This window comes from Macaca mulatta, chromosome 3 (genome assembly GCF_049350105.2).
Source record: "Macaca mulatta isolate MMU2019108-1 chromosome 3, T2T-MMU8v2.0, whole genome shotgun sequence".
Lineage (NCBI taxonomy): Eukaryota > Metazoa > Chordata > Mammalia > Primates > Cercopithecidae > Macaca > Macaca mulatta.
This window is the reverse complement of record NC_133408.1, coordinates 154,484,621-154,497,461: the sequence shown is the minus strand read 5'-3', so window position 1 is coordinate 154,497,461 and position 12,841 is coordinate 154,484,621. Positions and strand designations below refer to the sequence as shown.

At 39.7% G+C, this 12,841-nt stretch overlaps 1 protein-coding gene across 1 annotated transcript in view; it reads right to left on the bottom strand.

Annotated features, from left to right (window-relative positions):
• The window catches only part of MDFIC (MyoD family inhibitor domain containing), a 91,462-nt gene extending 79,416 nt beyond the window's left edge, over window positions 1-12,046 (bottom strand). The window contains exon 1 of the mRNA XM_015134771.3: window positions 11,901-12,046. Within this exon, the coding sequence (XP_014990257.1) occupies window positions 11,901-11,994 (94 nt within the window). The 5' untranslated portion in view covers window positions 11,995-12,046. The remainder of the gene's footprint in view (window positions 1-11,900) is intronic.
• Between the last annotated feature and the right edge of the window lie 795 nt (window positions 12,047-12,841).

The following is a 12,841-nucleotide window of genomic DNA, read 5'->3' as shown; positions in this document are numbered from 1 at the left end:
TGGATTAAAATCGCATTGTCCAAAAATACACGTTAAGATAACCAAAGCATTTAAACAGATGAGTGAATGAACATATGCATAAATTTCAAGATTTTGCAAACACAAGGAAGTTATATAATCATACACTATAACTGTTTGTTGAGTAAGTCAAATGCTTAAATCAATGTAATTTAATTAATTCATTACTATCAGTATTTTGAAAAATAATAAGACTTCTGAGCAAGATCTAAAATATATTCCTGTGAAGGGCTTCTTATGTATTTAGAAGCATATGGTATGTTTAGACCCAAAAGAATGGCGGGCAAATTATACTGACTCAATCACTTTATAGGTTTGGGGTAGGTAAAAGGAATGGAATATGCACAAACAAAATTGGAAAACAAATTACAAAATTATATGAAAATCCAATTGAGTATAAATATGCAAAGAAATAGGTACAAAGTGCAGCAATCATTTAACATACATCTCAATAAATCAGGGCTCTAAATTCATGAAGGGAGAAGGAAGAATTGTGCGCTTTCCACTTAAGAAAATAAGCGCTTGGGACTGCGCGCGTTGACTCACGCCTGTAATCCCAGCACTTTAGGAGGCCGAGGCGGGTGGATCACGAGGTCAGGAAAACGAAACCATCCCTGGCTAACATGGTGAAACCCCGTTTCTACTAAAAATACAAAAAAAATAGCCGGGCGTGGTTGCGGGCGCCTGTAGTTCCAGCTACTTGAGAGGCTGAGGCCGGAGAATGGTGTGAACCCGGGAGGCGGAGCTTGCAGTGAGCGGAGATCGCGCCACTGCACTCCAGCCTGGGCGACAGAGGGAGACTCCCTCTGAGAAAAAAAAAAAGAAAGAAAGAAAAGAAAAGAATCCCTTGGATAACAGCAATCTGATATGAGGACCCAGGACACATCTCAGTCATCTTAGTCTCTTGCACCTTTTACATCTAAACCTACTTTTCCTTACCCTAAGAATAAATTTTTAGGATGATTGACCTTGAGGCACAGCAAACTCCTTCCTTCTTACATACGGGTTCAGTTATGTTTATTCAGCCAAACAATATGCTCATACTAAAGCCAAACATTCACGGGCTTATGAAATCTGGAGTTAAATGGGCTCTCAGAGGCCCCTCTGACAACCTGATAAAATAAATTCAGATGAAAACATTCGACATTCAACATTCTCAAGAATAGGCCAAGGACTGTAGGTATGAATACTTACAGGGATAGAGAAATGGCCTCAGGAAATAGCTTACTCCACTTCTGGTGTTTAAATTATTCGGACCTTCCTCACATTTGGCTAAAATCTACTTCCCTAAAATTTTCACTGATTCATCGTATTTTGCTTTTTGCAAAATCAAACAAAGTAAAAAAATCAAAGTCTAATCTTCTCTCCATTTGACAGTGCCATATTAGAAAGTATCTTATGTTCCTCTGTTTTCTCTGTGCTAAATACGCCCAGTTCATTCAATGGTTTTTCAGAGGCATCACATTCTAATCACTCTTATAGGCACAATAGCCTTCTTAATCTTGTCTAGAAAACTATCATGAAAGAGGTTGTCTGATTGCCAAAATCCAGAGACACCATATCTATAGCAGGTCCCTTAATTGGCAGTCTATTAACTCCATTATAAAAAGGAATGGAGGCTGGGCACAGTGGCTCACGCTTGTAATCCCAGCACTTTGGGAGGCCGAGGTGGGAGGATCACAAGGTCAGGAGTTCAAGACCAGCCTGACTAACATGGTGAAACCCTGTCTCTACTGAAAATACAAAAATTAGCTGGGCACAGTGGTGCACGCCTGTAATCCCAGCTACTCAAGAGGCTGAGGAAAGAGAATTGCTTGAACCTGGGAGGTGGAGGTTGCAGTGAGCCAAGATCACGCCATTGCACTCCAGCCTGGGTGACAGAGTGACACTGCATCTCAAAAGAAAAAAGAAGGAATGGAAGATTCACACCCATCTTTAGTCTTTCAGCATGGTAACTTGCATATGCACCACAGTTTAAAAACTTTTCTGTTACCTCTCAGTTACACAGAGTTATTTTATCAAGAACACTTTTAGTCTCAAGCTCTCTAGTTAAGCAATGAACCCTTACTTGGCACTATTACAAGAATGAAGGCTAGTGGAAATCAAAAGTGAATCAAAGGGGGTTGTTTAATCTGTAAGAGCATTTCAGAGTTATGATTTGAGTCTGATCTTGAAATAAATAGAGGACAGGGAAGAGTTTTTCAAATAGTGGTGAAGGCACAAATAAGATAATTGTAAGTGAATCTGAAGTATATTGAAATTAATTTCTGGGACTTCAGAATGGTAGATATAGAATTGAAATCAGAAGGTGTGTCCTCTGTCAATTTTCATAAAGGCCCAAATTGGGAACTTCTTATAAACTTCACTAACTCAGCCTCTCAATTTCTGGGCCCTCCCCACCCTTCCTGTGGAGGAATTAGTTCTTTAGATTATCCTCTAAGACCACAACCTATATTCTTCTGGCTCTACCATCTTTGCAGTCTCATCAGCTTCTACAGTTTCAGTAAATTTCAGGAAGATAACTTGTAGATCCATTATCCTAGCCCTGACACCCATCCTGAGCTACAGATTTGAAGTTTTAACTCTACATAAATATATCTTTAGCAACTCAGACTCAAAATTTCCCAAAATTCATCAACACTTTTCTTCTCTTCCTGCCTGTTTCCATAACTGTTGCCTGTGTCTTAGTTAATAGTAGTCACAGAATCTCCTTCAACTCTTTATTTTCTTTTTATGTCGCCTATTCCAAAATAATCAATTACCAGATCCTGCTAGTAATAACTCCCCAATTTCTCGCAAATCTATACTTTCTTTTCCACACCCACTACCAGTGCCTCAGTCTCTTTACCCTCCAATCAAAAATACTTTCCTAACACCAAGATTAAATATGTTACTCCTTAGCTGATGTACAAATTATATCCATTTTGCATACTGATGAAAAACTGATATAGTTATTTGAACACTGTATATATTTTATGTTGTAAACTCCCATACTTTCTCATGCCTAATAATTTTCTCTTGTATCCCCATGAGAAATAAATAGTATAACCTGCCAGATCTTATGTATTGCTTGGATAATGAAAGAAATAAGAACTATGTTTATAGAGACCCAAAAGCAGTGTCTACGTTTACAAACACCAGAAAGATCAGGCTGATTCGCCATGAAAAAGAGTAGGAGGACAATGCCTCGGAGTGGCAAAAGTAAAGAGAGGAAGCTGGTTCCTTCATACTCTGCCACCTAGTTTCAGAGAGCCTGTCACCCGCTCGACCACAAGGTACCTTAGTTTCAAGGCTCAACCCAGCATAATTCTCACCAAAAAACCCTACAAACTGTGTATTCTTTAACTGTGGTCACTAGCAGTCCAAATTAGACACAACTGATTCCTTCTCACCATCCTGAAATCCTCTCTCAAACTCTAAATTTACCTGCTCCGAGATGATACCAGTAGTTGGCATCTGGCCATAAATTAATCTGTCACATGGCTGTTATTCTAATCTTGAATCGATATTTCAGTAAGAGGTTGCAATTTAATTTAGTACACATTTGTGTCTCATCCTCTCTCATCCTGTTGAGAAATTCCTTGTGGACAAAACTATACATTCTTAATTTTCACAGGACCTTGTAGGCACACCGAAAAGTATTTGTGGGCAGGGTTTTCCCATTCAAATCTCTCAATAGTAAAATATATGTGCTAGCATAAAAATTAATTTCAGACTTTGTTCCTGAAACTAATTGGGCATAAAAGCACGTGCATATGAATCATCTCACTTGAGATCATGTGGGTGTGAATCTGAAAACAGAAGTAGACTGTAAGTAAAAACCACAAACGAAATTAAATTCATGTTAAAATAACTCTTCTCATAGTTTCTACTTAGCAAACCCTAAGTGATTAGAAGAAGAATCTATAAAATATAACTAGACTTCAAAAACTTAAGGTTAAAAAGCTTTCCTCCTACAGGACATGTAGGCTAATGTAAAAAGAAGATATTAAAAGTTTAAGTAACTTCAGTAAAGTTACTGGAAAGACAAAGAGAGAGAGAGAGGGAGGAGGAAAAGGGGAGGGAGGGAGAGAGATCAAGTATCCAAAACACTGGTGCATACACATAGCACTGTTTAAGACAGAAGGGCTGCAGCATCTTTCTTTGATCTACTCTAATGAATCACTGTAGTTAAACTGTCCAAAATCTAGAATCTAGTCAGTACATAATATATTCTCTTAATAAAAACCAAATACTTTGAGAAGTAGAAACATAGAAATCACTTGATTTATCCTCTGCCTTTGTACAAGAGAATACTTACATTGTCTCAGAAAGATAATCTGGTTGAATTTTTTTTTACCTGTTTCATGTGTTGTTGTTCTAAATAACTTTGTATTTGCAAATGGCCTAACTTTTAGATTGTGTCAATTGAAGTTTCCTTGTTATCCCCAAACCTTTTATTATTATAGAAATATAATCCAGTAAAATAATCGTACACTGTTATTAGGTCTTCTTTCCATGAAATCATCTCAACAAGATCCAGGAAACGAGGTTCAAAGAAACAGGAAAAGCCTTTACACACCCAAAAATTCCACAGCTTCCCTCATAGCCCTGTAAAGGTCACTCAATCATATATATTAAATCCTTGTATGTGAACTGACCAAACAAAGCAACAGCCATAATTTTTTATCGCCAGAAGTCTTAGTCTGTCAATCGCATTTCTGGTCTCTGGATTATCTTCCCAGCCTGGAATACAAGACGAGTTAACATAAACACACTCTTCCCACACATGCGTGATACACATCCCTTGTCGTCCTCTCATCACTCCCACCCTGCCAACCTCTAACCCTGTGCTAACTGCAAAATCCATTCTATCTGTTTCCCTTCCCAAGCTCCTGCATGCTCCTTGGCTGAGAAAGACAATCAACCATGCTGATCACTTCCACTAAGAATTCATGCCATTCAGTCCTAGTTAATCTCTTTGTGTTACCCAGCAGGCACTTTATTTGCCGCAGATTGACTACCTCTTTAATTCTTCCCTCTTCCAAATCTTTTCCAGACATCTCAAATTTCTTGATTCATCATAACCTCCTTTGCTCTCAGAAATTGTTACCATTTACTTTGCCAGGATATAGGCCCTCAATATTTATTTTCATATCAAATTTTGTCTAGATTATCACCTATCCTTTTCTCCCACCTCCATCTCAAAGAGGAACATTCCCAACTTTCCAAACACTGGTCTCTTCTTCCCATTCCTTCCCAGAATTTTTATCTTTCCCTTACAAATACCTACTGCACCACTTCCTCCTTCTTCCATCTCCTTTCTTCTTCAATTTCCCTCTATCTTCTGGCTTTCTTCTCATTAGTGCACAGTGAGTGTACTCAATCCACCCATCCAAGCAAGAGAAGTCTTCCATGCACCCTGTTTCTCCTTAAACAAACCACAACTCTTTTCATCTTTTGTATCCACCAAATATCCAATGCTCCTGTGACTAAGAAGGCTCAACAGCTCTTCCTAGGCTTCCACTCAGGCTCCAAAGCAAACTGATGAATTACCTTAAATTTCTACTTTTCCACCATCTCCCATATAAAATATTTTGCCCAACCACCGGCCAGGAACGGTGGCTCACGCCTGTAATTCAGCACTTTGGGAGGCTGGGGCAGGCGGATCACAAGGTCAGGAGTTTGAGACCAACCTGGCCAATATAGTGAAACCCATCTCTACTAAAAAATACAACAAATTAGCCAGGTGTGGTGGCACACACCTGTAGTCCCAGCTACCCAGGAGGCCGAGGCAGAAGAATTGTTTGAACCTGGGAGATGGAGGTTGCAGTGAGCCGAGATCACGCCACTACACTCCAGCCTGGGCGACAGGGTAAGACTCCATCTCAAGATAGAGAGATAGATAGATAGATAGATAGATAGATAGATAGATAGATAGATAGACAGACATCTATATCTATATCTTTTACCCAATCATATCAATTCATCAGAATGTGGACACTGTGCTTGGTCTCAGGAGTTTCAAAGATGAGTAAGTAAAAATCTATTCCCTCAGGGATTCTCACAGCTAAGTAAAGCTCTATCCTACTTTTGCTATTGTTCTTAAATCAGTTTCCTCAATTTTACTCCTGCTAATGCTGCCGTAAGTCCTCTAATCTTTTGTCAGCCTATTATAATCACTGCCTCCACTCTTGCTTCTTCCCCCAAAACCATTCTATGAACTGTCACCAGAACAGTTTTCCTAAAAACACCAGTGGGTCCTGTCCTTTTCTTCTTAAGAAAAATCAGTGGTCACCAACTCCTACAGAAGAGATATGCAAGCTCCTCAGCAAGAGAATCAGGGCCCTCCTGAACTGACTTTAGCCTACCTTGTTCTGTGCCCCTTCATACAGCCCATACAATGGTCTTGGTGAAGTACCCAATATTCTGTAATCATCTCCCCCAAGCCTTCTTTGCTACCAGGTATCTCCACAGAGCTGAGTCCTACAACCATGCTATGCTTCCTGGTCCAACTCAAATCAAAACTTTTCTTGAGGCTTTTCCGAATCCCCTACTAGAGACATTTTCTCTTACCCATGTTCTGCCGTCACACTTTCTTTGTGCCTCTACTATGGCACTGATTTCCTTAATATGCCAGCCACAGGCTCAGCATGTACCATGCTATTCCTTAGAACTTTTTTTTTTTTCACAGTTCTCAACTAAAACAGGTCAACCTCTCCAAATGCTTTCTTAAATTTACAGATATATCTTCTTTAACCACTTCCTTCCTCCCTTTTTAGTTTTTTTCCCAGTTACATCCTTCTCTTACTCATTTAGTTCTTTTTTTAACAAAGGGAAAATGAATATGCCCAGCTAAGCCCTCCACTTGTATAACTAAAATCATAAAATGTACATTAGGTCCTTTAGACATAAAAAATTAGAAGTATAAGTTAAAAGACTCATTTTCTAAATTGAAAATGTTCCCAAATCCTCTTTCAAATCTACATGTCTTTCTATATTCTTCTGATTAAGCCTGTCCTTCCTCAAGCAACTGTATTCAAAAAATGTTTTAAACCAATTTCTATTCAGTTTAATTTTATTCTTGGTTATTTGTATTTGCTGCCAGTTTTATAATAGTATGTTTTCTGTGAGTTATTATAGGCACACACAATTTAATAAAACTTAATTCTAACAATCTTATGACATTTATTAGGGAACTAAATATAATTTATCACTCTGTTTCTATGAGAAAGTAGAATCCAGGTTCCAAAAGTCCAATTTACAATGGAACACAACTCATGCGAAAACTGGAGACTTCTTTCCTTGTTTTGCCATATGTTGGAGTCTCCAAAGTATAGGATAGCAAGAATATCTGCTGAGATAGTAAAATAAATATTAAAATTCTATGTATTTAGTCTGTTATCCTTTTTAAATTTTACTTTTGCATTTCTTTTATAATGTTCAAAATGTATTTGTATTATACTGCATATAATTATGAAAATAAATAAGCTTTTTTGAGGATGACTATGCAGCAGTATTTTGAGGATGAATTGAAGCATATGATAAAAATCTTGGAGAGGATCATTAGAGAGTTTACATGGAGTGATAACAATTTAAACTTTGGAACTTGAAAAGCTGAACTTTTAAAAAGCTTTCTGAAGCCTTTCCCTCCAAAAAAAAAGAAAAAAAGAGAAAAAAAGACTTTTTAAAAGTCTTTCAATATAACACATCTTTTTAGAGATTAAAGCCTATAAAACAATGGTTCTCAACTGGAGTTAAGAAGCACCTGAAGCTTGATTAAAATGCAAATTCTTGGCTCTTACATCCAGAGATCCTAATTCTGTAAGTCTGGGATGAAGCCAAAAACGTCAGTTGCCTCAAGGATAGCAGGGTTTCTCAATCTCAACATTACTGGTGATTCTTTCTTGTAAAGGCTGTCCTATCCTATGCATTACAGAATGTTCAGAAGTGCCCCTGACCTCCACTTACTAGATGCTAGTAGCACCCCCATTATGACCATCAAACATGCCTCCAGATATTGCCAAATGTTTCCTGAAGAACAAAATTGTCCCCAGTAGAGAACCAGGATTAGAAGCTGTTCAAAGATGACACATTCTGTGAAATGCCATCCTTAGTCAAAAGGATAAAATAATATGATAAAAATAGAAGACTACAGATATGTACAAGTATACATTATGTACATTGAAATAAACTGGCTTCCCAAAAAGAAAATCTGATTAGCCTCTATAAGCTACTGACAACTCAGCTAAGCTTCTAAGTCAAAGCTCTTCTTATGTAATTTCAACTTGATTTTCTCCCCAGCTTCTATTTTAGATTATTTTTAATTAACTTCACTGGCATTTTGCATCCTGCTAAGAGAAGTCCGCCTAATAGTCTCAGAGGACTCTCCCATGAGAGAAGAGTGCATTAAATCACACATTATCACATTAAAGTATATTCCAGCACTCAGAGTCCAACGGTCTACATCTTGGCAAATGTAATGTGGCGGGGGTTGGGGGAAAGATACAGGGATGGGAACAAGCTCAAGTGATTCATGATATCCCAAGCCTGTTGTCAATGAATCCAGCCCTATAAAAAGGTTGAACTGACTCTCTACTTCAACTGCATTTATCACAATGGCATACAATTTATGTTATAATTTGTGCTTCCACCCTGATTTCTTGCTAGTGACTGAGTATAAGACCTTGGGCAAGTCACTTAAATTCTTTGGACATCCTTTCCCTTATCTAAAAAATGAGCAGGCTGGATTAAATTATTTCTAAAGACCTCTCTAGTTACAAATCTCAAACTTATGAAAGAAGCAATTAATTCAAAGGCTCTTTGGATTATAGGAGTTCTAGTAACTATTGCACCAAAGGTCAAATACCTACATTTTCAATGTTGTTTTATAACACAAATTTTAAAATACTTAATCAAAACAGGACAAATGGCAATTAGAGGGACCACATAAACAAGATCCATTCTCTCTTAAAATAAAAGTAAGTATAATTCAAACGGCTTTTCACCTATCAAGACATGTATACAAGTACTTTGCATGAGAAAGTAAATCAACATTTCACAAGGTAGTCACAAATAAGAATATAGCTTTAAATTGCATGTTTACTTTCTATTTTCTGTAAGAGAGATCACAAATCAGCTGCTCAGAGGCCACATCCAGCCTACAGTGGTGGTTGTTTAGTTTGGCCCGGACAAAATTTGTGTTTAATTAGTTGCAAACCCTTAAAAATGGAGAGATAATACATACAGATCTGGATTTCCAGTATCACTTGAAATATCTGAAGATACTAACCCACATGGCAACAATTAGCTAAAACTGAGGAATGTTGTTTCCTGGTCCATGAGCTCTCCAGTTCCCTAAACTCCCCATTGCTCCATACTGTTTGACATCTATCCTGGTTCTCTCTTACAGCCTGGAGCATGTAAGCTTGTGTCCCTGCTCTGTAACTATTTTCAAAACACATGGGAAAGATTTGTAATGCTTTTTAATGCTTTCAAAACAATAGTAAAGCTTGCAGAACCACAGCAAAAAGGCAGAAATTTTAAGGAGGGAGAGTATGCGCTTAATATGGACAACCTTTCTAATTCTTAATGTTAATACTAGAATGGGCTGCACTACAGGTTTTTTTAACAAAACACCTAAAAGGATGTAGAACTGAGTTTTAGACTTGATGTGGAGTTCAGATTAGAGAATCCCTAAAATTACTTTCAACTGTAATGTTCCATGCCTTTGGTTAACAGTGTGGATAGCTCATCACAATATAGTACAGTAATAAATGTAGAGCTTGTAAATGTCATTATTAACCTATATATGTATATTTAACTTTGCAGAGATAGACTTGATCATATCCTTCATGTTCTGAAATAATTTTTTTTCTGTTAATTTGTATTTAAAATTCCACCTTTCTTACTGACTTTAATATAAAGAATTTAAAAATTGGGTTTCTATTAACTAAGCAGCCATATCCTACTGAAGAATTATTAAGCTATTCTTCAGAAAGGATGACAAAGAATCCAAGGACAGAAGCAAGAGGATAAAAGAACTTGAGAAAGGGCTTAAGAGTAGAGTGGCCTTCGAGCAAAGCTTCTTCACAAATGTCTTTATCAATAAAACCAACCTAACCAAGCTTCCCTTGAAGCTTTCCTCTACCCATTTGCTCCAAGAATTTCTTTCTTTAAATACACCTTATGAGATCGCCTGTTTAAAATACAGTATTTTAACAAGATTCTGCAGATTCTCTTTTTAAAAATCAACTTTATGTTTAAATTACATTGATTCCCATTTAAAGAAAGTTTTCAATCAAAGTTAAACTAATAATAATTTTTTAAAATGTCTAACTATGTTGCTAAAGCTAAGGCAATTTTCAGGTAAAACCCAAGAGTTTCAGGTAGAAACCCAAGAGTTTCTACACTGATAATGTGTGTTGTACCCAACAAATGTGCTACTTCAGGCCATTCTAGATGCTCTGGTTCTTAAGGTCAGATCACATGACACAATCCAGCATTCTAATGCACAGATACAAGTACCACTGCACATTCTCCCAGATGATTTTAAAAATGCAAACTATTAAAGTTGGATATTGTAGATATTAGCTATTTCCAAATCAAATTATTTTCCTTGGGTGTTTGATGTTGATTTTTGACATAAGCCTAGTTTAACAATAGTGATTAGCAGCTCAAGTGTGAGCATAAATAGCCCATCAACGAGTCGATATGACTACTAACAGCATGCCTAATGACAGGAAAATGATTGTGCTGACAATACAATGTGGAGAACATGGGCTGCTTCTGAGAAAACATATGTTTATCATTCTAGTTCTCTGATTTTCTGCACTTCATCATTTTTATTTTCTCTGTTTAGAAAACGGAGTCACTCATTTAGAGGCAAAAATTAATGATAAATATAATTCAGTTTAACAGCCCTGGGTACCAGAACATTTTAATTTAACCACAGACATTTTCTGCTTTTACCTATTATGGCTTGAAAGTTAACTCCTTTCCCAATTTTGCTGCCTTAAAAAAGTCTCCCTAAGATTCACTACATTAGTACTAGAAGTGGGAAATAAAGCTATCAGATATGCCTAAAATCAAGGGTATATGGTAGGTTTTTGAGCACTGGAAAAATTACTTAGTTCTGATATATCAGTGACAGAATTATGTAGCTCAAAACCATCCTTAGATTAAAATGCATTAGAAGTTTAAGAACTTTCCTCTCTGTCACCAATGGAAACCTGAAGTATATGGCCTTCAAGAGAAGAAAAGTTCAACTCTTTTAGAAGCTTGTTATGGAAGTTCCCCAGACACAAGAGTATTTTATAGGCTGTGTGTGTTTACACTTTGGAAGAACACAAAGAAGCTAATTCATTCCTGGAAAGTGTTTCTTATAAACCTTGTTTATTTCAAAACAAACCAGTTATTGAAAACATGCATAAGCCATTCCAAAGCCATTGGTCACAGAAAACAGAACTATCAACTGGGTCGTAGAGGAGCCAACAAGAAACAGAAAGATGAAACGGAGTGAGCGCATGCTTGTTCAGAGAGCTAGGGCAGTCCTGGATCTGCTGAAGTGACCTAGAGGAGAAGCGCTTCAGAACCTACACATTGAGTCTTAGGCCCAAACATGCATATGCTTAAGAAAGAAGCAATGCTGTCATCCTGTTTCTTCGCAACCAAACGAAGGGGGAGTGGAGGGACCAACGGATCCCGCCCTCTTACCCGGTTGTTGATCTAGGGCAAGGATCCTGAAGAACTTGCCTGAGTAACGCGAACTGTGCAAAAGTTCTCAACTATGAGGCGGGAGCCCCTCCTCACAGCACTCCACCTACCCCCATCTGTACACGTGTGAGCAAACTGAAAAAGGCAACAATGACAAAGAAGCTTGCCACTGGCAAGCGCGCACTCACCCTGGGCTGTGGAGCCCAGCCGGCCGCCGCCCGCCTCGGCCGCGCGCTGCGGCCCCGCGGGCCCGGGAGCGAGGGTTTCGCCCGCGCCGGACATGGGCCGCTCCGCCAAGCCCGCGCCGCGCCGCTGCTGCCTAGCTCGCCGCCCCGCAGGGCGCCCGGAGGAAGGGCTGTGAGGTGCTGGGTGCAGGGAACTGACTGCTTCTGGCGGAAAAATATACAAAAATTTAAAAAAAAAAATGTTTTTAGAGAAGAGCACACCACCCCTGCGGGACGTTCCCTCCGCCTCCACTTCCCTCCCTCAAACTCCACCCCGGGGAAGTTTTGATTTGAAACTAGCGAGGAAAACTGTTACAACGCAAGTTGACAGCGGCGGGGTCCCGGGGGTCCGAGGTGGACCCAGCGGGGAGGGGCTGGAAAGAGAGATCGGGTTTGGGAGAAGCCCGGGGATAAGGATCAAACCCCTCCTCTTCCCGGCCCGGAGACGACCACCTACCTCCGCATCCCCCCGAGTCGCTCCAAGCCCCTTCCTCCTCCTCCTCCTCTTCCGCCTCGGAAAGTTAGCGAGGCTCCGGCAGCGGCCGCATTTTCGCCCCGGTGGCCTGACGACGGCAGCGGCCGCCCCTGCGCGTCCCTCCCGCCTCCCTCAGGCTCAGCCCAGACGCCGCAGTGGCGGCAACTGCGGCAGCGGTGGCGGCTGTGACTCCGCGCACTCCGCCCCCTCTTTCCAGCCAGCTCACTCCAGCCGGCTCCCCTGCAAGGGGGCCTTCCCCCTCTCTGCCTCTCTTTCCCCCCTTCCACTCCTACACTCCTGAAACACTTCTCCCTCTGTTGCTCCTTTTCATCACATCCGGATCGGGGAGGCCTCGAACTCTCGGCTGGTGGCCCCGAGACTGAGGGCGGCGCGACCCGAGCTCGGCCGAGCGATCCCTAGCGCCCTGCGC